We start from the raw sequence: 27,750 nt of genomic DNA, 5'->3' as shown, positions 1-27,750 counted from the left end.
CTTGAAAGTAGTAGGAAAAAGAACTCTCAGATGCACCTGGACCGCAGGACCTCAAGTATTAGCAAGACAAATAATAGTCTTCGTCTCCGTGAGGTGCTGTCAACGCGCGGGCAAAGATGAAGTGAAGAGAAAGTGTCTGTCCAACTAAGCGAAATGGGTGCACGGGCCAACCGCCGCCGAAGTGAACAGAGTAGCTCCCTACCATTGCCAACCATCAACATCAGGGCATAGGCTTCTAGTTCACCCCAAACTTCTCGATCTTAGCCCATACTTTTCTTTCTAATTACCCTTTTTTTGTCCGCCGTGTGCCTTCTTTGAGCTGGTTTCCCACCATGGTACGTCTTTGTTGAAGTAAATTCGCGGGGGAACGGGGCTAATCAACACACCAGGTCGTTCTTGCAGCGTCGATATGCACCCGCGGAGGCAAAGCGGTCCTTTCGCGTCAGTTCCGAGAGATCTCTCGGTCACGAATTGAAGCCCTACTTGCATCCTTCCCCAAGCTTGCGGACTCCGGAACCCAGCATACCACCGTCGAGCAGGACAACGTGCGCTTCGTGTACCAGCCATTGGACGAGTTGTACATTGTGCTGATCACCAACCGTCAATCGAACATTCTGCAAGATATCGACAGTCTTCATCTATTTGCGCAAGTGACCACCAGCATCTGCAAGAGCCTGGACGAGCGGGAGATCCTTCGCAATGCCTTTGAACTCCTGAGTGCATTTGACGAATTGGTGACCTTGGGTTATCGCGAGAACCTTTCTTTATCCCAGATCAGGACTTTCCTGGAAATGGAGAGTCATGAGGAAAGAATCCAGGAGATTATTGAGCGGGTATGTCATAACATCATGGCGGAGGTTGAACCATAGCTGATGCAGATTTATAGAACAAAGAGCTGGAGGCTACCGAGGAGCGCAAGAAGAAGGCGAAGCAGCTGGAAATGCAGCGCAAAGACGCTGCTCGCTCAGGTCGTTCCGCGGCCCCAAGAACTCCATCCTACCCTGTCTACACACCTCCTGCGCGCCCCTCCGTGCCCGACACTTACGACTCATATGAGGCTGAAAAGAAGAAGTCCTTCGCCAAGTATGTTGAATTAATCTATTATTGACCGGTTTTGTGAATCTACTGCTGACTGCTTCACAATTAGGCCAATTGCCATTCGCGGCAAGGGCATGCAACTGGGCAAAAAGTCCAAAGCAACTGATATCTACGAAAAGGTCCGGGGTGATATGGGCCCGGAGATTGAAGAGGAAAGCCCATTGGTGGCTTCACAAGTTTTGGCCCCTGTGCATGATATTCCCTCAGCGCGCCAGTCTCTTACTGTAGATCGGGAACCCATTCAACTCACAATTGCCGAGACCATCTCAGCTACACTTACCCGGGAGGGAGCATTGAAGTCTTTCGAAGTCAAGGGTGACCTGCAGCTCCGTATCACTGATCCGTCATTCACCAAACTCCGACTTGACTGCCAGACTGTTCCCACACATGGCGCACAATTCCACACCCACCCCAACGTTGATAAAGCCCTCTTCCTCAACTCTTCCGTCATCCAACTCAAGGACACCACAAAGTCCTTCCCCACCAACAAATCCGTCGGCGTCCTCCGATGGCGTGTTGCCAGCTCGGCTGACAATGCCGACATCCTTCCTATCACCTTTACCGTGTGGTTAAACAAGGGCTCTGACTCTACCACCGTGACTCTTGAGTATGAGCTCACCGGCGAAGACATTCTCCGCGATGTGGTTGTCACTATTCCATACGGCGCGACAGAACCGGCTGTATCTAGCTTCGATGCAGTCTACGAAGTCTCTGGTGACAGTTTGGACTGGAATCTGGGCGCTGTTGATGAGACCAATCCCTCTGGTAGCTTCGAGTTTGAGTCGACGGATGCTGACGAGAACGAGTTCTTCCCAATGAGTGTTCGCTTCACGAAGACCAAGCCTTTCGTGGATATCGATGTCAACAATGTTTCCCTGCTGGAGATGGAGGAAAGCGTTGCGTACTCAAAGGATATCCGAAGTGTTGCGGAGAAGTTCCTAATCGAGTAAAACTGGGCTTTGGCTGCTACTGTATAGAGTTCCTAATGATGTTTGGATCGTGGGGGTGTTTTCTTTTTTCATTTCTTCCAAGATCGTGTTAAGCCAGTTTCTGATTCGACCATCCCTATTCAATTCCTTCTCAAAATACAGAGCTCCAAGCATCCATCCCGTGTGATCTGGGTCATATCGAACATAAGGGTTGAGGCCTGATAAACCAGGCCCAGATGCCCAGCTGTCAGGTCAAAGTTATAATCATCGGAACGTAAGCTTGGACGGCCACGTCAGGATTATGGACTATGTATTAAACTCTCCAGGTGCCAACAAAGATAAGCTAGACGGGATATCCTCATGAGAACTGCCGTCAAGCTTTAACCCCCTCTCATAGAAGCTCCCGTCATTATCCTATTTCCGAATGAGGTCCTGGTCTGAATGCCAACCAGGGACGAACCACTCCAAAGTTGGTGCCGCCACATTCTAACGTCAGTTTGACTTCGAATCCCGGGCCTGGGTCACTCCTTATCATTGACCTAGTGGGGAACTATACATTTTCGTTCTGCTGAAGATGGCTAGTTCAACGCTGCGGAAGTTCACCATTGTTCGGAGGCTCCTTGAAACACACAACTCAAAGTTTCCAAAGCAAGATAGAGTGGCATTGTGGATGGCAAAAAAGCCCACGCACTCTGCTTGATTCCTATATCACGACCCTTGGTTCATTGCATCGGAGTCCAGAGCCAGCCGGTACCAACAACCGAGAGCTGGGATCTGTCAAAGGATGGATCACCGGGGGAGTAATCTGATGGTTAAGCCAATGCCTCAGTCTCTCTAGGACAGATTCAAGTCCACTTGAGCTGTTCACTTGATGGCAAATAGCGTCAATAACCAGAACAAGTTATTTTGCTCATGCAAACGTTGGATTTTTGCCCCATGCCCTACGAGGGGACTGAGGCAAACTCGCGCACAACTATTCCTAGTTTGGCGAACGGTGGCCACATGTATATGTTAGTGCGTTTACACATTCCAAGGTTGTCCTAAACGAGCGTTGGATGTCATCACAGAGTATCGGCTTGACCAACTCCCGATTCCCAACGGTGCTCGAAACCCGATCCCCTTTACCTTCATCCTTCCCCGGTCTACGCTTTCTCGTGGGTCGAATCCTGTGCGGGGCTTTTTCTATAAAATCCATTGATCTCCTCTCGATTGCGCCATCTATATTTGATTTGACAGATGTTGCAGTTGAAAGAGATTGCTGATATTGTCATCTCAATATATATCAATGTTCTTGTTAGACTTGCACATTCAATGCTCAATCCACTTGACCAAGTAAGTAAACAATGATAATGGCTCACATTATAGCATCTATTGACGTTCAATAAACATCTCCAGTCATCATAAATTCGATGGTTCATCATGAGTAACATCCTGTTCCCTTCGTGGGGTGATCAACAGAGCCTCTTCAGATTATCGTGCGCTGATGCAGACACGTGTAATGAGTTGTCCAGTGTGGTAAGTGTGAAATCATGCTCCATTGCCAAGAAGTACCTATTATCTGATAAAAAAATAATGATAGGACAATTCAGCAGCCCAAATTCAACGAGGTGACTCTGAACTGGGCACCAAGAAAATGGCCATCCCGCGACTAGCGGAAGGCGCCGAATCTGCCTTCACTTCTCCTGGCAGGTTTCATCGGCGGCATGTCCGTCGAGCATGCGAATCTTGCAGACAACGTAAGACGAAATGCACCGGAGATAAGTCCGGATGCCGCAATTGCCGAGAGGCTGGAATCATATGCTGTTATACCGATGGCAAACGGGAGAAGTCCAAGCGGTATGCAGCGCGAATCTAAGGTACACTGGCATCGTGGCAAAAACTGACATCTACAATTCACTAAAAAGACAGTTGGCTAGCTTATCCGCAAAGGTGCAAGCATACGAAGATGTCATTAGCAAGCTAAGCAATCGTTTCGGCGTGTCTGACGAGCAACTTGTGAACATTGCCCTCGCAGCGGTATGAATCGTAATCCACATCCGATGACTATATTAGCTGATATCAACCAGGAATCGGCCCCTGATTTGACTCTCAATCCAGAAGCATGTCTTGCAACAGCTAGTGAGCGAAGAATCTCGTGGAATGCTGGTTCTGAGCCACCTCCTTCCCGTGCATCATCTGTTACGCCACTGGAATCAGGCGATCAGACAGAGGAGGACTTCAACAGAGATGAAACCGCCCGAGCAACAGGATTCATTGGAAAAAGCTCCGAGATCACTTGGCTCCAAAGACTAAGCAAAGAGGTCAGCAATGAATGTGAAGCCTGGCCTGCAACTCTTCCCAACACAGATGACGATAACGGTTTGCCCTCTCCGACTCTAACGCCTCGACCGGAGAATTCAAGTGAGCCATGGGTAGTGGCTTCGAACTATTACCTTGATGATCTAGATATCCCAACTGCAGATCAGAATGATATGTACGGAGTTCCATCGCGGGAGATGGCAAGCAAAATGCTCAATGCCTATTTGACTTCGGTACATCCCTCGCTCCCGATCATTGGGGTCTCAACATTTGTTTCCCAATTTCAAGTCTTTTTCAGTCAGCCTTCCCTCAAGCCAGGAAACAAGTGGCTCGCTATCCTGAACCTGATTTTCGCTATCGCGGCAAAATATGGGCAATTGACGAACTCAGACTGGAAAGAAGAGGATGATGACCATCAAACGTACTTTTCAAGAGCGCGGGCCTTGAGCTTGGAGGATCAGATTCTTCATCATCCTGATCTGCAGCAATTGCAAGTTGAAGGACTTACCTCATTCTATCTAACTGCGTCGGGGCATATCAATCGGTAAGTTGAGAGTCTGCATGCCCTCAAAATATATACTCACGCCATTCGTTTGTTCAGAGCATGGAAGCTATCGGGAAGTGCAGTCCGAGGAGCAATGGCTCTTGGATTACATCTGCGCAATGTGGGTGCGAGCATATCAGATACTTCTAAGGAGATACGCTACCGCGTGTGGTGGTCATTGTACACATTGGAGCATCTACTTACCATCATGACTGGCCGTCCCTCGTGTGTCATCGACAGCTCTTGCACTACCCCAATGCCTGTTCCATTTGATGAGGGCGATTTCCAAAAGGACGAGGTGACTCGAATGATAGGCACGGCTGTACTTCGTACATCCAGTCATTCCGAGCGGGTCCCCGCAAAAGGCACGACAGAGGATTTAGAGTCAACGGCTGATTCTGATACAAATGATGCGCCTAACGAGAGCAATACAAGAATGAGCCGAGTCGAGTACCTCAAAAGTCTTCCGCCTTGCACTTCACTCTACTTCTTACAGTTGGCATCTTTGACCAGCATCTCCAAGCGGATGACTGTCAAACTCTATAGCCCTGAAGCGCTGCAGTCTCCATGGGCAAGCACTGAATTCACCATCAAAAGCCTCATGCTTGAAATCGACTCATGGTTTATGAACCTCCCCGCGGCATACGACTTTACCTCGACACAGACATCCCAATGCCCTATTAGCCAACGGATGGGTCTGGCCTTCATGTTTTACAGCACCAAAATTGGAATCACCCGACCATGTCTATGTCGACTAGATCAGCCATCCTCCGAGGATGACAAGACTTACGAGTTCTGCAACAAGACCGCCGCGGAATGTGTCGAGGCTGCGTGCCACATGCTTACACTTTTCCCAGACACCCCAGACGCAGTACTGCTATACCGCATGTCGCCATGGTGGTGCACACTACACTACCTGATGCAGGCAGTCACTATTCTTCTCCTCGAGCTGGCATTCCGGGCCCAGCACGTCCCGGAAAAAGCAATGATGGTTTCCAAGGCCGCGAAGAAAGCCCTGGATTGGCTCTCGACGCTATCAAAAACCAATATGGCGTCTGAAAGGGCCTGGAAGCTCTGCGACGGATTCCTCCGCCGTCTAGCACCCCACATCGGAATCAACGTGAATGATTTCCCCAGCACCGAGGATTCAGACTCTCTCTTCGATGTTCCTGACACCACAGACTCAACGGAGGAACCAGCGGCGGATGATGTGACATTCGACCCGTCCGCGACTATGCCTGCAGATGTAGCAGTTGATGCCATTTCCGCGGAACTGGACTCAATCGCCTGTTCCCCGATGGATCAATCCGACACCACTCCTATTGGCATGCAAGATCCCTACAATCTTGAGGCACCGGATCTACTCGACCAATTCATCAAACAAGAAAAGGATCTCCCTAGTCGCAGCTCCTATGACGAGTGTTTCCCCTATGATCCAGCCACCGGCCAGATCACAGGTTCCTTCTTCCCCTCCGGTCCGAATATGGATCTTGATATGGGGTATTTCTGGGGCGATCCGGTGTGTTAAAACAACTTGCACATGTGTACCAGGTGAGACGATATCAAAAGCAAAAAAGCAAAAAGCCAAACAAAACGCAGAATCAAATTGAAAAAGCATCTCTGCAGTTATCTGGATTCGGGTTCTTTTCTTCTGTCGCTTCATTTGCATGCCATCAAAAGAAAGAGAGATATTCCGCGCCTGTCTTCATATACTAGACACTATAGAGAAAAGTGATTCTTGTTTCTCTGAACTTTCGCTACACAGATAAGTCACAATTTGATACTGGAGACGACTATCATGTGCTAGCAGTTTATACTTCTTCCTGATTGAGATCTGAATACTTCCTGTCTATTGGCATCAGAAGAAAATATGTTGTACCATATTATGCTATGTACAATAATAATACATCTTGATCACTACATATGATGCTTTCTCTCAGCCATAGAAATCTTTAAGGTTAGGATGATAAGCTTCTCTTCAACCAGATCATCCAGACCCATGTACCGCGATATATCCAAGCGCCAGCCGGAAACAATCCCTGGATAGAACAAGCGATCTAGACCGGTCGGATGCAACGTAGTCGTTCTCTTTGCTTTCCATGGTATTGAGTATTACATCATTGTTTCGTATATCATCAGGCGTGGTTTCGGCCTCGCCGTGTCCTGGGGGCAACAGACTTCAATGTTCATGCACGATACTGGCTCAGTCATTGTGACGTGGGTACCTGTAGGACGTACCTTAGATGGAAGTGGCAACTAGACATGTGCTCGCTTGTTTTTGTTTACTGTGTCGAGTATATACCGAGTGTTGCTCTTACTAACGTATATGCCTCCCTCCCTTGGGCGCCGTTTATATTCAAGTATCCAGGAACGTATATATACAAAGTAACTTATGACAACCTTTCTGTTAGTTTTACAATCTAGGCAGCATGTCTCTATGAATTATTACATTCAGGCTTATCATATAACTGATGCTTAATTCCTGACTCGCTTATGATCCGGACATAAGATGACCAGCTGCTTTCACCTCGATCTAGGGAAAGTCAAACAAGTTTCCATAAACCGCAGAAACGAGGTAGACTTTGCATAATTAGGATTTTGAGACTCCCCGGAATCATTCTAAACTGTCGAAGTCATAATATTCAGTCGACCATGTAACGAAGTTGGAAATTAGCCCACACCAAACCGGGGCTGCTTAGATACATGGATGTCAGTATAAATACATAGTCTATAGATGTAAATAATTCGGCTCAAAGACTCATCCCGAGCCGGCCGCGCTCCAATCCCTCCGAGCAGCAGTAAAAAGCAACCGTCCAAGTTCATCCTGCGGCGTAGAGCGGGTGACTTGATTTTTCGACGGTGCCGAAGGGTAGTACACAGCAGTAACCCTCGCAAAAGAAATATCTACCATGTGTTTCTTGCGCGGGAACTCCGCCCACACAGTCCATTTCGAAGGCCGGGATACGTTTGAAACAGGAAGATTCGAGACCGCAGGGGTGATACCAAGCAGGCCGCGGTCATCCCAGACGAACTTTTCAACACACTCCAATGCAGGCATGATTCGGCGTCGCACACCACAGCCAGTGTGAGCTTCGTCGATTGCATAATCAGGATATTGTTTCATGGAGGCGATGATGGTGGTAATATCAGATGGTGGGCCTGGGAGTTGATCGTTCCGGCCTCCACCAATTGTATGGTCATCTTCATTTGGGGTCAGGTCAAAGTCGGGATCTATCAGAGTTGACCCTAAAAAGATGGTCCTGGCGCGCATTGAGAAAAATCGAATCATTTGGCCCAGTTGGAAAATATCGCATTGGCTGGCATTGTTGAACCCTCCTCGGCATTGGAATTGACGGGATTGGAGGAGCGTATGTGCAGATGCTGTAAATGCGGCGCCTAATGTTCTGTTGTTTGCCGCGGATCTTGTGCTGTCGGGATCCTCCAGACCTCCGTAAACTCGAAGAAAATGAGCCTGTAAATCGGTGATGGTGTTCAGAACACATTGACGACGGTAATAAATTTCTTCTAAAAGGGATTCAGACTTAGCTGACGAGTATGAAGCTGGATTCACCCTCCCGAAACCCACCTTCTAATCCATTTGGTAGGTATCTCCAGCGAAATGGTTCTTCCTCCGGGACTTCCAGCCCATTGATCCAGAATTTGGAACCCATGATCAGCAAGGCATGAGTCATAATTCTAGTAAGCCCTGTATCATCGAGGAAGGCGGATATGAATATGATTTGCCGGATTCGATCCTCCTTCATTGACAGGTGTGCAGAGTTAAACCTAGCAAGAAGTGACGGTTTCAATTTGCCATATGAGTATCCAATTCTCTGCAAGACAATCCGGACAACACTGGGGGAACTGAGCGAATCCGCAAGATCAATCATTCTCGCAACAAGCGATGTAGACTGGGTCTTCAGCGCATCTTCAAATATAGTTCTTTCTGTCTCATCGAAAGAATCGAGACACAGAATCTTCAGAAAGAGCTCAATGGCATCTTCTCCGCACAAGTTGGTGGACAGGACTCCGGGAAGCTTGACTGTTGGTAAAGCATGCTGTGAAGCTAGATTGGCCGCTTGAGATTCATTCCAAGCTTGCTTCTGAGCACTGAACTGCCGTCCCTCGGCGAACTTCGTAGGGTCCAGCAAGGCTTGAAAATATGGACTGTTGGAGGCAAGGAGCTCACTTGCCACCTGCCATTTGCGCTTTGTTGACGATGAAGTGTCCCCGGAAGCAATATACTCAAGTATCAGGTCTCCATTTGGTGAAATAACTTCAATGGACGAGCTGTAGGTAGACTCTTGGTGTCCATTTTGGCTAAATGGCTCATTGCGATGACCTGGATTCATGGCTGCTGGATGCGCCGAAGGTCCACCGTTATAGACTCTGTGTTTATGATGGTTATGATATGACGTGAAATTGTGGCATGGAGATAGAACAGTAGGGGGGGGATAATCCAATGCATACATTCCAGCGGAGTTTTCCATGCAATATAATCGCAAAAGTATTTTCTAATCTCAAAAGATGTTCATGTTGAAGGTGACGTTTAGTGGTTCGTCACCTGGGCAATACAGTCAACTGTTCGGTAATCGGATGGGGGTCCGATTCAACAATAAGAACCACAAGGCGTCGACAAAATAAATAACGTATATAAGCTTCGAGAATCAGATAGAAATGAATGGGTATAGAGCTAAAAGCGCTTCGACTGTCGATATCAATGCCCACCTCGGGATTCCCACAAGGTGACTAATGAGGGGCACGTGCCCAATGGCCATGCAGTCGGCACCTTGTTATCAGTGTGAAAAACACAGCAAATTACCACAGGCCACAACGAAAGCTAGGGCTCCTGTTTATAGCCTTAGGGGCTTATACTGCGCTGACACTTGTCGCCAGCCTGATATTTCAGGCACAAGTGCTGCTACAATCGAGACGTCTTTCGACCATGGACTGTGATGTCCTGGTTTCTACGTTATAGAGACAAAGAGTGCCAAGACTAAGAGTATCAAGAGCCCAGTCAATTATATATTGATTGAATCCATCGCTATATGTATAAGACATGACACTGTGGTTGTAAATATCCGCTGGCTCAAACAAGTCTCCAACACCATGCGGGTCGCAAAAAGTAATATAGGAGAGGCCTACGGTATAGCAAGTTCAAAATAGCCAACGTAAAGTCATAAAACCCGCCAATGGCGAACCAGCGAGGATGCAAAGTAACAAGCGCTATATGTGACATTATACAAGAATAACCACTGGAATATGCATGATATGGGCGCCCGTTGATGTTTGGTTTCCGGAATCGTTGGCTTCATGCTTTTGTCGATTCTGTTCCCGAAGGGCTACCGCATGCCCGATGGTGCGGTATAGATATTGCACAGAGGAAGGAGATTCCGATTCGGAGTCAGATGGCGTGTTGCTATCAGGTTGGAAGGTGGAATCGAACTCAAAGTCCAGGCCGACAGTAGGTGGTACAAGAGAGAATACACCGAGTGATTTTCGGTGATCCTTGAAGTAAGGCAAGGAAGCGATTTTCGTAGAGCCCAAGCCCGGTGGCCCATTCCCATTTCCATCCAGAAATGCCAATTCAAAGATATCGTTGCCTCGGTGGTTCACAAAAAAGGGCTCTGTTGTCAAGAATCCAGTGACAAAGTCGGGGTTGGCACATGCGGCGACTATCGTACTTTGTCGGAACTCGGACGTAAATGCAATCTCAGAGAAGCTGGGTAGGCAGAGCACAATGTTGCGAGCCAGTGCCGGCGGGGTCGGGACGCCATCATTTGTTTCGATGTGTGCATGCGAAGTCACCGACTCAGTTGTGACGGAGATGGTGGACGATTTCCGTAACGCCGAGCCCGTATTATTGGAATTGAATTCTATCCAGCCGTTTGTTGCTTCACCGGAGGACGTAGCCAATTCCACTTCCTCTCCCGACGAATAATTATTGGACTCAGCAGAGATCTCGGTTCGGATTGTCTTTGTGGTTGTTGCGACTGCTTCGCGAGCCGCCAGTTTCAAGGTTGGAATCAATACATCATTTTCTTGTTGGTCCATTGGCGCTGCGGGAGCCCAAGAGGTGGCTAGATTGGCCCACGTTGCTGTCTTCAGCGGGCCACTGGTATATGACTTCTTGATCAAGTCCACCAAGGCCTGTCTTGATTCCAACGCTACATCCGCTCTGCCCATGAAATATACCATCGAGTTCAGAATTTTGCTTCCCTCCCACAGTAAGAACGCATGTTTCCTGGCCAGAGACTGGAGCTGCTCGATTGTATCGCTCGACCAGTCATCGATGATATCTGCAGGGATTTGTAGTACGGCGATGTGGGGGCCGATCTCTGCGGCCAGCCGCAAAATTGAAGCAGAATCAATATGATTGAGGGAGGGATGGGCGACCACGGGTTGCCCGTAGGGGAGGGTCTTTTTGGTTGCGATTAATGTCTGCAGGTAGGCCAGGATAGGGTTCTCGGGAGACCAGTCCCCTGTGGTGAACATCGTGAGCCGAGGAGAGAGTAAGCGGAGAAAGGTACAATGGTAGGGAAAACTAGAAGTACAAGTGAAGAGAAGGAAGATGTTTTGAGAAATTGGGAAAGGAAGAGGGGCTGAGAACTCCACTACCTGCTAGTGTAATGTCTAATCCCTGCCTCGAATTGGAAACTAGAGATAATCCAGAAAATCCTCGCAAATAGTTCCCACAGCCTCGATGCCCCTAATCTCTCGGTGGAGACCTACACCGCATACCGACATCGTCCTACTTGGAAGGTACCAAACCATAGAATGTACAACGTCGGTGCATTCGAAGCAAGAGGACCTTGAGGTGGCCTTCAGGTGGCCTGTATCTTTACCGATGTTTTTGCTTCTGGGGGATCTCGGGTTTGTAAGTACGGAGTACGGAGTACGGAGTACATAGCTCGGAACGGGATTCGCTGTCACTGACAGACTGATGTGTTTTATGGGGTCTGACTCCATTAATGGAGTCCATATGGGTCCGAAGATTTCCAAGTGTCTGTATATTCGATCTACCGGGTGGCGAACGAGGAAGGTGTCCGCGAAATGCGGCCCAAAACAACCGAAACCTGTCCACCATTGTCACCAGCGCTTCCATGGAGTTTAGCTGTTCAACGGGTACGGAGTCGGTGGACCTGAAAAATCGAGCTTGTTCGGGTAGAGCTGGTCCATTCCTATCTGGGTCTAGTCCACTCCACGGCCCTACTTGCCACATTGGGTTAGTCCGGAGCATCTCGGGGACTTGGTGTTGTACGATGTGCTCCATATCCAAGCTCAGGCAAGATTCAACATACGATGCGATACTCCGTACATTATGTGGGGATCCCTGTCTCGTTGACGAGCTCTCTCATTTCTCAATTTGCCTGTTGGAACTGTCGAACTTGATCCCTCTAGGTTCTCGGTTATAACTTTCAACCACTGATGCTTTCCGACCTTACCCCGAAATGCCAAGAGCATGAGAATGTGTTGAATGGACATGGGCAGTCCATCGGTCTCATTGGGTCTTTCATCACGTACCCTTCTAGCCACCCACAGGGCCAGATAACCGAAGGGGTCCTTCTCTGTTTGAGTTGAATATCCGCCTCCGAGACCTCTTCTCTCATCTCATTGGCTTTTGCTATACGGAGTACAAAATAAAGAGACCCCCCCGCTTTGCATGAACTCGGATGTGAGCAGATCCACCGAACCAGGAAAGGTGAGAAGGCATCTGGGCCGTGAAAGAGATCCCCAAGGCCCATGCGGCTGTCCCCATAGGGTAGAATTACAAGTCTTGCCATTCTGTGTATTTTCGGTAAAGACACACCGGAGTCGCTGCCAGTGCCTCTTGATGACCTTTACCTTCGTATGAAGTATTTGGCTAGTAGATAGCGCACAAGTGCCGAGCAGATGGAGGCTGAGCCCGATGTCCACAGCGCCTCATCAATGCGGCTAAGATAGAAAGGCCCCACTGTGTAGACAAAGATCAGTACACCATACACCATACACCATACACCATACTCAAGTTCCCTATCCTGTCCCATTGATGTAAAGCTGCTCTCTATCCTCTCTGCTCTCCGATGGAAATTGTAAGGCAATTCAAGTGGACCTGATATTTGCCCCTGTGGGCTGATCCAATTGCAAGGCAAACATTCGAAATTTTGCCGGAGCGGGCGGATCCCTTGGGTTTTTTGGTGTCACGCCACGCCCCTGAATACCTAATTCTTATTATTATCACCTTTTCGCATCTTCCACTTCCCCTACGACATACCTTTCCTATTATTGCCTTCTCTCATTCCACATTTCAAAATGCCTGGGAGGGTTATGCCAACGTTTACCTCGGCCGAAGTCCAATCTCACAACAATTCCAAGTCGTGCTACGTTACTTTGGGCCCCAATGTTTACGATGTCACCGACTTCGTCGATGCGCACCCCGGCGGTGGTGATCTGATCTTGGAGTATGCCGGTCAGGATGTGACGGAAATTTTGAAAGACGAGATCTCCCACGCACACACCGATGCTGCCTATGAAATTTTGGACGAGTACCGCGTTGGTCTCGTCTCAGATGTCTCTACACCCACCAAAACCACCACAACCAAGACAACCATCATCGAAACGGTCACCGAAACCGAGTCAGGTCCCGTATTTGCAACCACCGGGATGTCGTGTGAGGAGGATCTGTCGATCGACACCGATCCTAGCCAGGATTTCAAGACCCACAAGTTCTTGGACTTGAACAAGCCGCTTTTGATGCAGCTTTGGCGCAGCAACTTCACCAAGGAGTTCTACCTCGAGCAGATCCATCGGCCTCGTCACTATCGGGGTGGAGAGTCCGCTCCGCTGTTCGGCAATTTCCTCGAGCCTCTCAGCAAAACGGCGTGGTACGTGGTGCCATGTGTCTGGTTGCCACCTGTCACCTATGGAATCATACTCGGAGCTAGCGGGCTCGGAAGCCCAGCTGCCGCTGCCTCTTATTTCTTCGGTGGTGTGGCTCTCTGGACTCTGATCGAATATTTGATGCACCGATTCCTTTTCCACATTGATCACTGGCTTCCGGATAACCGTGTCGGCCTGACACTCCATTTCCTGCTTCACGGTATCCACCACTACCTTCCGATGGACAAATATCGTCTTGTCATGCCACCAACATTGTTTGTCGTTCTAGCTACCCCCTTCTGGAAGCTGGCCCAATCAGTCTTCTATTACAACTGGTATGCGGCTCTGTCGGTGTACTGTGGTGGCGTCTTTGGTTACATTTGCTATGATCTCACCCATTATTTCCTGCACCACCGCAGGTAAGTTGAAGTTCATCTCTGATACAAATTCTTCCGTGCTAACATGTATCTAGTCTCCCTTCGTACTACCAGGCACTCAAGAAGTACCACCTCCAGCACCATTTCGCTGATTTCGAGAATGGATTCGGAGTGACCAGTTCATTCTGGGATCGTGTGTTTGGCACCACATTGGCGATCCCCGCCCCGAAGGGCACAAAGGCTCAGTAAAGATGTTGCATCGAAACCTTAATACAGGACTGCTAGCAGTCCCTGAGTCATGATTTCACGCCGAGTATGATTGAGCTGCTCCTCTTTGGTACTCTTCAAGTACATTGGCACCTGCGGAGTTTATGGTTGGTTCTAGGGTCTGCTTCTTGTACAATAGACTTTGCCATGTCATCTCTTGTGATCATACTGGATGCAAGGCGAAGTTGATTCTTTTTTCCTTTCACGCATCACTTATTAGTGTATATGACAGTTAATCATAATACAAAAAGAGACAGTATCTCTACATGCTTGGGTGTCATTTTGCATACTGATTTGAACATTCTGAGTGACCACAGCATCATCGAAATGACCAGCTGCCGTAATTACTTGCGTTCCCTACTAGGTATTTGAAGGGGAGGAAGGAATGTATACAGATGATCGGGGAAAAGCTAGCTATATTTCATCTGTGAGACCAGCAGATATGCCGGGGAAGCCTGAGGTAGAGACTAAGAGACTCCATACAGAGTAGATCTATGTCCGTACAGGCGTAGCGGCATCGACCCTGGGAGTGGCGTCCCTTCGAAAATCTCATCCCGCCCTCACTTCACCGCCTTCGCCACACCGCCCGGGGCGTCTGCAACTCTTCGATGCACCGTATAATCATTTCTTATTATACCAACATCCCCAGCATCCACGACCTTTGACTTGAGGATTTGTCGGCTCTCAAGTATCGTCTGATCGAGTGCGCAGAGAAGCGCTCAAATCCCACTGGATCTCAGAAATACAACGTTCGATTGATCCTATCCCAAGGGTTCGACAGTTAGCTTTGTGGCTACTTGCGCCATCTGACTCTTGCAAAGTGACATATCCTTCCCTTCCCCAGTCAACAACAGGCTTTTTCCCATCATGTCTGGACTTGACGTAGAGGCTCTCCTTGAGTCTACTGCGGCCGCGCCCGCCGATACTCCTATCAATTCGGAGAGCCGTGATGACCGCTCCCGCGCCGACCCCAGTGAACGCCGTGATCGTTCCCGCGACAGACGCCGTCGCGGCGACCGGAGCCGTGACCGCCGCCCCGACCGAGACACTGATGGCGATGAAGCAATGAAGAGCGACACTGCCAGTGCTAACGGAAGCCTTAGAAGCCGAAAGAGGAGCAAAAGTCGCGAATCTGAGCGGCGCCGTTCTCGCCGTGACGACTACCGCTCCAACGGAGACTTCTACCGCGGTGGAGGTCGTGCTCGCTCCCGCTCCCGTTCCCCCTATGATGATCGTCACTACCGGCCCAACCGCCGTGAGCGCGACGAAGAAAGGCGTCCCCGCCGTGATAATGAGGCCCGCCGTGGAACTCCCAGTCGCAAGTCCCCCGAACTTAACGAGGATGAACGCGACAAGCGCACCATCTTTGTGCAGCAGCTTGCTGCTCGTCTCCGCACCAAAGATCTGATAACCTTCTTTGAAAAGGTCGGCCCCGTGAAGGAGGCTCAAATCGTCAAGGATCGTGTTAGCGGACGCTCCAAAGGGTATATGATCATCCATCATTTTATCCAATCATTTTATCCAATCATTTGCTGACATCTATCTAGTGTTGGATACGTCGAGTTCAAAGCAGAGGAATCTGTTCCCGCCGCCATTCAACTCACTGGCCAGAGACTCTTAGGAATTCCCATCATTGCGCAACTGACCGAGGCGGAGAAGAACCGTCAAGCCCGCAATCCCGCGGCCACTACAGGCAATCAGCACACCGCACCGTTCCACAGACTCTATGTCGGTAACGTTCATTTCAGTATCACCGAAGCTGATTTGAACAATGTCTTCGAACCGTTTGGCGAGCTCGAGTTTGTTCAGTTGCAAAAGGACGAAACCGGTCGAAGCAAAGGTTATGCCTTCGTTCAGTACGTTGTCTCTCTCTCTCTCTCTGTTATTCCCATGTTTTTCAACTATTGACTTAGTTAGATTTTCCAATCCCGAACAAGCTCGCGATGCTCTTGAAAAGATGAACGGTTTTGAACTTGCTGGACGAGCTATTCGAGTTGGTCTTGGCAATGATAAGTTCACCCCTGACTCGAACGGCAATCGTCCCTCGGGTTCATCTACCAACCAAAACTTCCAGGGTTCCTCATTCTCCGGCCAGGGAGGTCGCGGCGTTCAAGCCGGCGGTTCTAGCAACTTTGACCGTGCTGGCGGCAGGGAATCCCAAAAGGGCGCCGGTGCCAGTGCCCTCGATGATACCGATGTTGCCGGTGTGAACTTCAACAACTACTCTAGGGATGCATTGATGAGGAAGCTTGCACGAACTGATGAACCCCAGCCTTCGGTTGACGACCAGCAGAAGTTCCTCCGACCCAAGACTGAGACTAAGCCATTACCCGTCAATGTTAACATGGCTAGTCGGTGTGTCAAGCTTCGCAACATGTTTGACCCTGCCGAGTAAGTTTCTATGGCTCCCCAGCACTATTCATGAAGAACAATTTACTAATCATTTCACAGCGAGACTGGCGAAAATTGGATCAAGGAACTGGAGGAGGACGTCCGCTCCGAGTGTGAGAATAAATACGGCCACGTTGTTCACATTTCCCTAGATGCCAGTTCCCAAGGAGACATTTACCTGAAGTTCGACCGCGTTCAAGGCGGCGAGAACGCCATCAAGGGCCTCAATGGCCGATTCTTCGGCGGAAGACAGATCACCGCCTCCCCCGTTGTGGATGCCGTTTACAGCACCCTCTTTTCCCGGACCAAGGCCATCTAAATGCTCATCCCCGAGTACATTCATTTTCTGACCTCTAACCTGGCACAATTTCTGAAGCAGATTCCCCCTGACGTCTTGCTTCCCCTGGACGGCCCTGCTCCCCGGTAGGTGCCACTCTCTCAGCGTTTATCTCGTTTATCTCTTGTCATTCGTCTACACCCGTAGACCTTGCTACCCGCAATGATCGTTTTTAGCAGCTTGATTCCGCATATGGTTGCCTTGTTTGTTTAGTCTCGGAGTTCTGGAGATATCTCCCATTCAATGTCAAGTTTAAATTCCAGTTCAAACACTTTTCACTGTCTAGTAGACGTATTGTGTAATACGTGTAGTACGTGTACGTGTAGACCAAGACCTCTCACGGGAAGGGAGGTCTTGTGTACATAAACAAATAGCAATGGAATCGAATATCCTACACATTCAACAACCAAACACCCCGGTAAAATATGGGAAATGTGCAATGGCGTGTGGATGCCAACAAGTAGAAAGCGGATCCGCTAAGAAAAGAGGCTATCGGAAAGAATGTGCCGGTCCAAGTGTTCTTATCTACCGAAGCTCGAGCCAGGCTTTTTGTCCCCACGCCCTATCTTTTATTTTTCTCTTTCCCCTTTGTACCTCCAAGCTTCGATGGGCCAATGACTCTCCTTTCAAGGCGAGTAACAGGCCGGGTCTGGACCTTGGCCGACAGTTACAGTATGTACGACCATAGCTATATGCTTAGCTCCCACCTTGATATCCTTGAACTGGACCTAGCTAACGCAAACCAGGCTTTGCCCTCCTTCCTCAAGCACGATGCTACAGTACCGAAAGCAGCACCGAACCTGCGTCGGGCCAGCCGATAGCTAGGAAGCCGCCATTGTTCCGCAACTACTTCGTTACCCACCTCCCCTCATCCTCACTCCATCCGGACCCCCGTGGTCCGACCTCGTCATTTCACAAGCTCCCTCGCTCAGCTTCCGTGCCTCACACCGGAGATACGACACACCCGCCAGCTTCGCTCCAAGCATTAATAGATCGCGAAACAACCGTCGTCCGGATTCCATTGCGCAACGCAAAGCACCATTTCGGCGCAGTGACCGCCCGTGGAACCCGCCCTTCCAATGAAGACACGTACCAAGCTGGCGTCATCGATGTCCCCGCTTTTGCGAAGCGACCCCCGGCTTCGCTAACGATCAGCCGACGCAATAAAGGGGATTCTCCGCCCAAACCTCGCGAGTCTCGTGGCGCGCAAACAGCTAGTGGAGATCCGCAAGTCTTCTATTTCGGAGTCTTTGATGGGCACGGTGGAACGGAATGCAGTTCATTCTTGAGGGACTACCTCCACGAGTATATTCAGGATGCGGCGTTCGATATCGAGCTTCGGTCTAGCCTACGACCAGGTGCTGAAGTGCCGCCCACCACCAGCGAATTGCCTGTGATGCAAGAGGGCGACCGACGCAGAATTGGAGACCTCGAGAAAAGCCTTGTCCAGAAATGGAGACGACTAGTTGGTGGGTATTTCAAGAGATTCAAGCCCCCACATTTTGCCTATGATGGCACCGAATCCAGCGACCCAAGCATTGCAAACCACATCTCCATCGAGGAAGTCATGGAATACGCCTTCCTGCGCGCGGATATGGACTTTGTCGAGGCACAAGCATCCAAACGTGACGATGATCTCGTTCAGGCCGAAAGGCCTTTGAACGAGGACGAAATCCTGCATAGGCCTAGCATGACCCGGTCGCCCCAGATTGGTGGGCGCGCCCGTTTCAAGGGCGGCAGCACAGGAACTGTCGCCATGATCTCGACGCCAACCCCTACTCCCTTCTGGCATCCCATCGCTCCATCTAGTCTCCTAGTTGCCCACGTTGGCGATACCCGGTTACTCCTTTGCTCAACTGAAACAGGCGAAGCCATCCCCATTACATCGAATCACCACCCGTCCTCGCCAATTGAGGCCACCCGACTGCGACGGTACGCCGCAACCTTCGTCACAGACTCCTTCGGCGAAGAGCGCATGAGCGGGCTAGCAAATACACGCTCCTTCGGCGACGTCCAATCCAAGCGCATCGGAGTCTCTGCCGAGCCCGAACTCAGGCGCATCGAGCTTGGGCCCGCCGAGTTCTCCTTCCTGGTCATGGTATCCGATGGTATCAGTGGTACGTTGCTCGATCAGGAGATCGTTGATATCGTCAAGGAATCCAAGACTCCGGAACAAGGTGCGCGCGATGTGGTCAATTTCTCGACCGAGGTCACCAACGAGGGTGACAATGCTACTTGCCTTGTTCTTCGGCTTGGTGGCTGGGAGCGTCGTCAAGAGGGCGGCGTCGGTAGCTTGGGGACTAAAGAGTCTCGCGAGTGGCGTCGACAGGATGCCACTGATCCGCGCAGGTCACGGACGTGAATGATTTTCTTGTAGATTTGGACTGGTTTTTTTTTTTTTTTTTTTCTTCTTTTTTTCCCCCCTCTCTTTTCTTTTCTATTATTCTGTACATAATTCTTTTTGGGCTCTGAGCTCATTGCATATAACCATTTACGCCTGCAGAGGAAGTGGATTGTCTATGTTGCAGGCTCTGTGTACTTGTTTTCTTGAATTAGAAGCTGTATAAGGTCATACACCATCTCTGCATCTGCATTGCCAATTGCCTTTGGTGGATCATTGAGTCTCGAACAGAGGTCATTTGTAGTTCCGCAGGTTCATCTGGGACCTTCGGGCCTATACCTCATTGTTGGGAAGAATCTCCTGGTTTCAGGGTTAGCCCTGGAAGTGGCCATACTTCGTACATAATATGCCCGTTATTTCCCAGTCGGGAGTCGGGAGTAGATAGGCAAACTCGAAATCGTCGAGTTGTTTCATACGTGTTTCTTAGCAGATCAGTGGATTCCGTGGGGAAAGCTTCCAATTCCAAGGTTCCGAGCAATCCGCCTCAGGGACACGAATTCCACAATTCCACTTCTGCACTTCTGCACTTCTCCTATCCCTTCTTTTTATTCTTTGCGCTCCAATTCTTGTGTGTGTCACCCTTATCCCCCTTATCACCTTATCACGAAATTCCTCCTTTTCACTTTCTCCTATCCTTATCCTAAGGGACTTCCTTCGTTATTCTTATCTCCCTGTACGGTGGCTTCCCCTCTGCATCTGACCCGAGGCTGATAGATGACGCTCTAGTCAAATTCATAACGTAACAGCAGTTCTGAAAATCACATCTCACATCACAATGAGCGCACGAACACGACGACAAAAGGCCGCTCTCGCCGAGAGCGAAGATTCACCAAATGGCGCGGCCTCACCTTCAAAGCGCACCCCCTCCAAGAAGAGAGCGAGATCCACCGCACGGGAAGAGGACAAGGAGAACATCTTCCTTTACATCCCGAACCTTATTGGTACGCCCCGCGGATGGAGATTGAAGTTTTGTGTGCCAGATGGTCTAACACGCTCCTAGGCTATTCCCGAGTCTTTCTGACCTTCGCCTCTCTTTACTACATGCCCCTCCATCCTCGTACCTGCTGCTTCCTCTACACGGTGTCCTGTCTGCTGGACGGGCTGGACGGTTATGCAGCTCGGTACTTCAACCAATCGACCACCTTCGGTGCTGTGCTGGATATGGTGACAGATCGCTGCACAACCGCCTGTCTTCTCGTCTTCCTGAGCTCGGCCTGGCCTCGATGGGCTATTGTCTTCCAGGGTCTCATTTGCCTCGATATGGCCAGTCACTACATGCACATGTACGCCACTCTGAGCATGGGCGGATCCAGCCAGAGTCACAAGAAGGTCGACCCTAGCCGTAGCTGGATTATGTACCAGTACTACACCAGCAAGGTAAGACACCGCAGTGAACCGCATTTCCATTCCTATGCCCAAGCTTATTCGCGGTATTTAATTAGGTCGTTCTCTTCATCTGCTGTTTCCTGAACGAGGCCTTCTTCATTGGCCTCTACCTCTTGTCTTTCTCCTCGCCGACCCTGTCTCCCTCGCTCCTGCAGCCCGTCTCCGATGCTCAGCCGTCCTCCGCCCAACCCGGAAACCCTGCCCACCCCGAGCCAGCCAGTCTCTTCGCCAGCCCCTGGAGTGCTGGTGCCCTCGAAATGGCCCGGGCGAACAAGCTGGAGAGCACCTGGCCGTGGATCATCACCGGCGTCGCCTTCCCCGTCATGGCCTTTAAGCAGTTCGTCAACATCGTGCAGCTGGTGAATGCCAGCAAGTGGCTCGCCGAGGGTGATCGCGCCGCTCGCCGCGCCAACCGCAAGAAGTAAACGACCCTGGCGAGCAAAAAATAAGCTACATAGTAGCTAGGCGATATTATTTCCGTTTCCTTCCTACTTGTCATGCATGTCTTTGGAGCTAGGGTCTGTGTTTTCAGGGATGCGCAAGCAGACAGCGCTAGAAGCTGTCCCTTCCTCCCTCGGGAAATGGGTTGGTCTGGTAGTTGGATCCTATTCATCAGCGTCTTGGACAGGAATTGATGGCTTTTGGTGGCCACGGCATGGTCCGGATTCTGGGACCCTGTATAGTACACACGCGGGTTGTGTTTTTTCTCTCTTTGCTTTATGTTCCCCTTTTCACTTTTCACCCTTCGCTTTACTTCTGTTCTCCTTCAACCTCTTTTTCTCTTCGCTTCTCGGGCTCTGTGTGGACGGCCTGTTTCTTCAATCTTGTCCTTTTTAGTCATTGCCTACGCCGGTCTTTCATCATTAATGTTATACATTATTTAATGCATTGTTCTTGTATCTCTGGCTCTCGTACTGGCCAGGTGGAGGACTTGGTCAGAATTGTGAAATATTGCCTTTGAGTTTTGATATCGCCTGTTCCCCATAGTATTCACCTATGGGAGTGCTTCGTTTCAACTGCCAACCAGTTGGAAAAGCGGAATGAGAACGCACGGCTACAAGAAATGGTGACCCATTTATTGAGTCAAGCCATGAGCCTAGCAAGCTGAGGATCAAGAGAATCAAGAGGATCAAGAGGATCAAGAGGATCAAGAGGATCAAGAGTATAGATCGACCAAAAAACCCGTGAATAAGCGATCCATGGATGCCGAGTGGATTTATGTCATCCACGCCGATTTCGGAGCTGGCGGGGTCGAACTCACCCGCCCAGCCGTTTTTATAAGTCTGGAGCTTCCCAGGCCATCAATTGAGTCACGAAGCCCTTTCTTACTTTGAATTTCCCACATAATGTCTTCTTTCAACGTTGTTGTCTTTGGTGGTGACCACTGCGGTCCCGAGGTATGTTACGGAGAGCTCTGGTGCACATGAACAAGTGGAGGACTGACATTTCGACAATAGGTGACCGCCGAGGGTGTCAAGGTACATTGCGAGCTGAATACGCGCAAGATGGCGGACTAATATCATATCGTTAGATTCTCCGCGTCATTGAGAAGAACCGTGATGTCACATTCAACCTGCAGGACCACCTGCTCGGTGGTGTGAGTATACGCAAATCCAAACCACTCGAGCTTCATGGCTAACAGTCCTAGGCTTCCATCGATGCCACCGGCTCCCCCTTGACCGACGAGGCTCTGAACGCTGCCAAGAACGCCGATGCCGTTCTCCTCGGTGCCATTGGAGGTCCCGTACGTCTACATAACTCCCCCACCTTCCCTCATCCAACCTACTCACACGCAAACAGAAATGGGGCACTGGCGCCGTCCGCCCCGAGCAGGGCATCCTTAAGCTCCGCAAGGAGATGGGCACATTCGGCAACCTGCGCCCCTGCAACTTCGCCGCTCCCTCGCTGGTCGAGAGCTCTCCCCTCAAAGCCGAGGTCTGCCGCGGCGTCGACTTCAACATCATCCGCGAACTGACCGGCGGTATCTACTTCGGCGACCGCAAGGAAGATGATGGCTCCGGCTACGCCATGGATACCGAGCCCTACTCCCGCCACGAGATCGAGCGTATCACCCATCTCGCTGCCAACCTTGCCCTGCAGCACAACCCCCCTCTCCCCGTGTGGAGCTTGGACAAGGCCAACGTCCTTGCTACCAGTCGTCTCTGGCGCAAGGTCGTCACTGAGGTTATGGAGAAGGATTACCCCCAGCTCTCCATCGGTCACCACCTCATTGACTCCGCTGCTATGCTGATGATCAAGGACCCGCGTAAGCTGAACGGTATCGTTGTGACCAGCAACCTGTTCGGTGATATCATTAGCGACGAGGCCAGTGTTATCCCCGGTTCTCTGGGTCTGCTTCCCAGTGCTAGTTTGAGCGGTGTGCCTGATGGCAAGAGCCGTGTTAACGGTATCTACGAGCCTATCCACGGTATGTGTTTTTTTTAATCTTTCATTTCCTTCTTATGGCGTTGGACATGGCTAATTGGTACAGGTTCTGCCCCCGATATCGCCGGCAAGGGTATTGTCAACCCCATCGCTACTATCCTGTCCGTTGCCATGATGCTGCAGTACTCCTTCAACATGATCGACGACGCTCGCTTGATCGAGAAGGCTGTGAGCAACGTCATTGAGGCCGGTGTCCGCACCGGCGACATTGGCGGAACCGCCAAGACCACCGAGGTTGGCGATGCCGTCGCGGCCGAGCTCGAGAAGCTGCTTAAGTAGATTACAAAAAGCGGCCCCTGTCTTCGATCTTTTTATATGAGATATGACTAGCATAGAAAAACCAAAAAATTGGATACCCGTTTAAGATGCTATATCTGTTTTTGCCAAAAAAAAAAGAACATGTCTACATAATGATATTCCCCCAAACCCAAACCCATGCAAATAACCGCAAACTGGGTATCTTGAAGAAATTATAACTCCATAAACCTCGACTGGAAAGTCGCTCATCAATGCCGGTACCTTTTGTTGGTCCTTTGAGAGCAGCAATTCCTATCGAATCACCGGCTCACCCATCCAATCCGGCTCATCCAAACCAGTAGTAGCAAGTCCCGCATCAGCATCCTCACTCGCCTCATGGCCCCGAAGATCATGAAGTCCCCGCAATGAAGGCCTCCTCCTCCTTGCATCAGCCGAAGCCGACGGCGCAGCCGCCAAGCGCCTCCGATTATCATCACAAGCGAAAACCTGGAACCCACGAACATGCGTATCCTTTCCATTCTGATGGTTCTCCATGATGCGCATCTGAATCACCATAGCCTTAAGCACATTCCCCGAATACGGGTCATCCTCTTCATCCTGACTACCGGGCTGATCGAACTCATAGCACGGATCACAGTCGTCGTCGTGCGCATGGGCCGGGTCATCGCAGTTCCGATACACCATTGTGCGGCGATGGCTCGACCGGCGACGGGTGTCACGCACCCAGCCGCCGTTTCGGCCGCCGACGCCTTCGAGGGGTACATCGACCCAGCCGCAGGGACCGTCGCCTTCCCAGGTTGCGAACTCGACGAGGTCGTTGCCGCCCATTCCGGCTGCGAAGATCATTTTCGTGGGCGTGTAGCTTTCGTCGAGTTCGAAGTCGAGGTAGACGCGGATGCGCACGACGGCGACGAGTTTGAAGAAGTGCAGGGTTAGGGTGTGGGGTTGGGGGCCGTCGGATTGCCAGTATTGGGCTGGGGAGGGGTTGCGGAGGGCCTCGACGCCGCAGCCGGGTTTGGAGGTGGAGACGGTCCAGGAGGCGAGGGAGGAGATCTCGCGCAGGTTGGGGGGTAATGGGGAAGGGGATTTCTCTGGGGATTTGTTAGATGCGTTATATGTGGGAGTTGGGGGGAGGGGGATGGTACCTCGATCGTGCATTTCTTCGTCTGGGTCTTCTTCGAATTGATCTTCGACCACTTCTTCTACTTCCTCGTCTTCAATCTCGGAGTCGTCGAATTGGCCTTCTTCGGTGTCGTCGTAGTCGAAGGAGTCGTCGTGGCCGAGGGGGCCGTCGTCTAGTTCCTCCATGTTGCGGCCGCGCGGGTCGAAATCATCGTCGAAGGAGTCGTCCATTGGTGGTTGCGCTGGTCGTGGTCGACCAAAGATTGTGAAGGGGTTTATTGAGGCCGCGGGATGTCCTGCTTGCGCGACAGGATCGGGTGTGAAAGCATTTGAGCCGGTGGAGGGGTGGTGTTGATGGGTTGGGTTGGTGGGAGTGTGACGCGTTGGTGGGGTTTGGAACTGTGCGCGGAGGTTGTTTGGGGTACTGAGGTCTTGATCAGGTATGCGATCGCGTGGGTTAGGTTGTCGGCGCAAGTGAGGCATGGTTGTTCCAAAAATGCAGGAGTTGATGTTGACGCGCAGATCAAGGGGAGCTCCATTTCCTCTTACGGTTAGCGCTGATTTGAAGCTATTTACCATATGCACGTCTAGTCTTCTTTACTACGAAGTATACAGAACGATCTGTGCAAACCTTTAACCCCGATATAGAGCTAATATGTGACATGTTTGCACATTGGATCTTAGCAAACTGCCACAGAATTACAAAGCCAATTGACAATAGACAACTCAGAGAAGAGCCCCGAGTCCCCTGCAAGCTATCACCTCGTCCTGTTCCCAACCTTAGTTTCGTTCACCCCATCTCATGGTCTGAGACCATTCTTCATTTGATCTAATCTCAAGAGTTCCTGCCTTGGCTTAGTAAAATAGGCCTCAATTATCCTCAGCAGGCTGGACTGCTCTCGGCCAGCACCCTCCTCAGCTGGTCTGTGATCTGGTTCTCTCGCTGGGAAGTCAAGTCAAATCCCCGATATTCCTCCCAACAAGCACAATATACAGTACAGCGCCCGATGCCGTTTATCTTCTGGGTCCTCAAGCAGCGAGTTGCACAGCATTCGCAGTTCCGATTGCAGCATCCCCCTCTTGCTTTACAGTCCACCAATTCTGTCCGATAGTACCACGATGGATCCTGTCGTAAGCGATCTTACTTCTTTTTAAACGCTGGGGAATTAAGTTTTCTTTCCCATAGATCTAAGATTCCTAGAGTAAAATGTTCTGGTTGATGGTCTCCAAGTCAAGCTATGATGGCCGCCTAGAGTAGACTAGCAAAGCAATGCGATGATGAGGTTTGGACTTCCAAGGGTTCCAGTCCGAATCACATCATCAAGAGACATGCGTGTACTCTCCCAGGTGACATTATCATATCAGCAATTAATGCCAGCTAACATGGATAGTCTAGAGGCTTACACAGGGTTTATATATATCCTAACTTATTCTCATTGGGCATATCTACATGATACTCGGTGGATGATCAACCTGGGAAATCGATAGAATTTGATATGAGACCCGGCACGCACTGATGGCTAATATATGCGTAGTATCAAGTTGTGGGATGTTGGTATCCAGTATGGCTCATGTTATTCATAGGTCTCAGCTCCCGAATCCCAATTCATCGCGAATGGGACAGATCGAGTTGTAGCGGTCTAAGTCAAGCAGCAGATCTAGCAGCAGCATTCGCAGCATTCGAAGCAGGCGATGCCGGCACAGCTGTTGTATCCAAGTCAGCTTATCTTCCTGAGCCTTGTCGATCGAGGGAGGACTCGAAGTCAAACTCACATTCCACAGCAGATATCACCGCCTTCGCCACCACCGCGCAATTCCATCTTCATCGATTCTGGGGTCTGTGGATCCTACCGTCAGTACGCGTACCAAGTACTGTGAAGGAGCTGTAGAACGTACAGGCTGCTGAGAAACGACGGTGTTGGAAGACATGGTCTCGGTGTTGGAGGGCTGGTCCATAGTCATGGTGGCCGCATCCCAGGTAGGCTCCTGTGTGGGCTTAGTCTCGCTGGAAGATTCAAACCAACCGAACATTGCGATAGATTAGTTTGATTCGGAAAGAGAGAGGGTATTGCGTGATGGACTGTGTAGGAAGAGGTGGAAGACGAGGGATGTAGAGTGAGCCGGGGACAATCCCCGACTGCCTTCTATTCATACTCAACATAAAATTACAAGGCCTTTTCTGTTGCACAGTCCACGTCGGGCAGTTTCAGCAACTGGCAACTACACCCAGGCAGCCACATTATGGGCCCGTGGGGCTGGGGTCGGTACAAAAGACATTTACCAACACACGGCATCCAGTGAGAACGAGAACAGACGATATGAAGCAGAAACCCGGGCATAAATCCTGGCAGGGCTTATACTCGTTATTCTCGTTCATATTGAGTCATTCAGGAACATCAATGGCGAGACACACCCGAGGTCGTCAAGGCCAATGGAAGTGGGCGAGGACAAGCTTTTGGTCAAGCTTTGTGAGACCTTGGCACGTGCTCCCGTCAACCCTATGGTTTGATCTGGGATGATTCATACAATTGCATCTTGTTTCGAAATAAGAAAGGATTCACAGAACTTGACAATGTCAAACATCAAAGATACACAGTTGACCAGACTCAAACACATACCACTGGACCATCTAGTTATGTAGGTGGAAAGGGCACAGGTGCGTGAGATTCCAGTCTTTATGATGATCAATAAAGTCAAAAAGGTGGTATGGATAGATGCTTAGTCTTAATATAGATACATGTTTAGAAGAACATGAACGTCGGTCAGTAAGGACTTATAATTGTTGAAGCTGTGTTTCATTGTACCCCATCTTCAAACTCACTGTAGACACCTGGGCAATCAATGTAATAGCACCTACATAGGTACATAAGGTACATATGTATGTAAGTAATGTACTGAAAGATCCGGTCTTAGAGGACATATGCGCGTACCTTCCTATTGAGGAAGGAATCACCTCCCCGTCTGGGAAGGAACTCGTCGCCCACCCTGCTGACCCTCGTCGCCTTCAGCCTCAGGATATAAATACCCTCTCCTTCCCC

General features: G+C 50.2%; 11 protein-coding genes across 11 annotated transcripts; 7 read left to right on the top strand and 4 right to left on the bottom strand.

Moving 5' to 3' along the window:
- Positions 1–332: 332 nt before the first annotated feature.
- Positions 333–2,048, top strand: N7457_009830 (coatomer subunit delta; the record flags this gene model as incomplete). The annotated part of the gene is made up of 4 exons (XM_057180873.1): positions 333–335; positions 390–833; positions 887–1,083; positions 1,148–2,048. 4 exons carry the CDS (start codon positions 333–335, stop codon positions 2,046–2,048), a joined length of 1,545 nt encoding a protein of 514 aa, XP_057029259.1.
- Positions 2,049–3,446: 1,398 nt separating this feature from the next.
- Positions 3,447–6,397, top strand: N7457_009829 (CeGAL family transcription factor; the record flags this gene model as incomplete). Its single annotated transcript, XM_057180872.1, has 5 exons — positions 3,447–3,542; positions 3,607–3,863; positions 3,932–4,043; positions 4,094–4,869; positions 4,927–6,397. The coding sequence occupies 5 exons, from the start codon at positions 3,447–3,449 to the stop codon at positions 6,395–6,397; spliced, it is 2,712 nt and encodes a 903-aa protein (XP_057029258.1).
- A 1,230-nt stretch (positions 6,398–7,627) lies between these two features.
- N7457_009828 (uncharacterized protein) lies at positions 7,628–9,221 on the bottom strand (the record flags this gene model as incomplete). The annotated part of the gene is made up of 2 exons (XM_057180871.1): positions 7,628–8,394; positions 8,456–9,221. 2 exons carry the CDS (start codon positions 9,219–9,221, stop codon positions 7,628–7,630), a joined length of 1,533 nt encoding a protein of 510 aa, XP_057029257.1.
- An 886-nt stretch (positions 9,222–10,107) lies between these two features.
- On the bottom strand, positions 10,108–11,364 carry N7457_009827 (uncharacterized protein; the record flags this gene model as incomplete). The annotated part of the gene is made up of 1 exon (XM_057180870.1): positions 10,108–11,364. The coding sequence occupies one exon, from the start codon at positions 11,362–11,364 to the stop codon at positions 10,108–10,110; it is 1,257 nt and encodes a 418-aa protein (XP_057029256.1).
- Positions 11,365–13,161: 1,797 nt separating this feature from the next.
- N7457_009826 (fatty acid alpha-hydroxylase) lies at positions 13,162–14,354 on the top strand (the record flags this gene model as incomplete). Its single annotated transcript, XM_057180869.1, has 2 exons — positions 13,162–14,147; positions 14,201–14,354. The coding sequence occupies 2 exons, from the start codon at positions 13,162–13,164 to the stop codon at positions 14,352–14,354; spliced, it is 1,140 nt and encodes a 379-aa protein (XP_057029255.1).
- An 885-nt stretch (positions 14,355–15,239) lies between these two features.
- N7457_009825 (putative RNA splicing factor (Pad-1)) lies at positions 15,240–17,082 on the top strand (the record flags this gene model as incomplete). Its single annotated transcript, XM_057180868.1, has 4 exons — positions 15,240–15,856; positions 15,920–16,228; positions 16,290–16,763; positions 16,824–17,082. The coding sequence occupies 4 exons, from the start codon at positions 15,240–15,242 to the stop codon at positions 17,080–17,082; spliced, it is 1,659 nt and encodes a 552-aa protein (XP_057029254.1).
- Positions 17,083–17,714: 632 nt separating this feature from the next.
- On the top strand, positions 17,715–19,462 carry ptcA (type 2C protein phosphatase PTC6; the record flags this gene model as incomplete). The annotated part of the gene is made up of 2 exons (XM_057180867.1): positions 17,715–17,772; positions 17,847–19,462. 2 exons carry the CDS (start codon positions 17,715–17,717, stop codon positions 19,460–19,462), a joined length of 1,674 nt encoding a protein of 557 aa, XP_057029253.1.
- An 814-nt stretch (positions 19,463–20,276) lies between these two features.
- On the top strand, positions 20,277–21,312 carry N7457_009823 (CDP-diacylglycerol--inositol 3-phosphatidyltransferase; the record flags this gene model as incomplete). The annotated part of the gene is made up of 3 exons (XM_057180866.1): positions 20,277–20,442; positions 20,502–20,878; positions 20,944–21,312. The coding sequence occupies 3 exons, from the start codon at positions 20,277–20,279 to the stop codon at positions 21,310–21,312; spliced, it is 912 nt and encodes a 303-aa protein (XP_057029252.1).
- Positions 21,313–22,233: 921 nt separating this feature from the next.
- On the top strand, positions 22,234–23,611 carry leu2A (3-isopropylmalate dehydrogenase LEU2; the record flags this gene model as incomplete). The annotated part of the gene is made up of 6 exons (XM_057180865.1): positions 22,234–22,284; positions 22,345–22,365; positions 22,419–22,484; positions 22,536–22,631; positions 22,688–23,315; positions 23,379–23,611. The coding sequence occupies 6 exons, from the start codon at positions 22,234–22,236 to the stop codon at positions 23,609–23,611; spliced, it is 1,095 nt and encodes a 364-aa protein (XP_057029251.1).
- A 270-nt stretch (positions 23,612–23,881) lies between these two features.
- Positions 23,882–25,195, bottom strand: N7457_009821 (anaphase promoting complex subunit DOC1; the record flags this gene model as incomplete). Its single annotated transcript, XM_057180864.1, has 1 exon — positions 23,882–25,195. One exon carries the CDS (start codon positions 25,193–25,195, stop codon positions 23,882–23,884), a length of 1,314 nt encoding a protein of 437 aa, XP_057029250.1.
- A 1,286-nt stretch (positions 25,196–26,481) lies between these two features.
- N7457_009820 (uncharacterized protein) lies at positions 26,482–26,743 on the bottom strand (the record flags this gene model as incomplete). The annotated part of the gene is made up of 2 exons (XM_057180863.1): positions 26,482–26,550; positions 26,609–26,743. 2 exons carry the CDS (start codon positions 26,741–26,743, stop codon positions 26,482–26,484), a joined length of 204 nt encoding a protein of 67 aa, XP_057029249.1.
- Between the last annotated feature and the right edge of the window lie 1,007 nt (positions 26,744–27,750).

This window comes from Penicillium paradoxum (assembly GCF_028828445.1).
Source record: "Penicillium paradoxum strain IBT 22861 chromosome Unknown utg000007l_segment0_segment0, whole genome shotgun sequence".
Lineage (NCBI taxonomy): Eukaryota > Fungi > Ascomycota > Eurotiomycetes > Eurotiales > Aspergillaceae > Penicillium > Penicillium paradoxum.
This window is presented reverse-complemented; position numbering and strand designations above follow the sequence as displayed.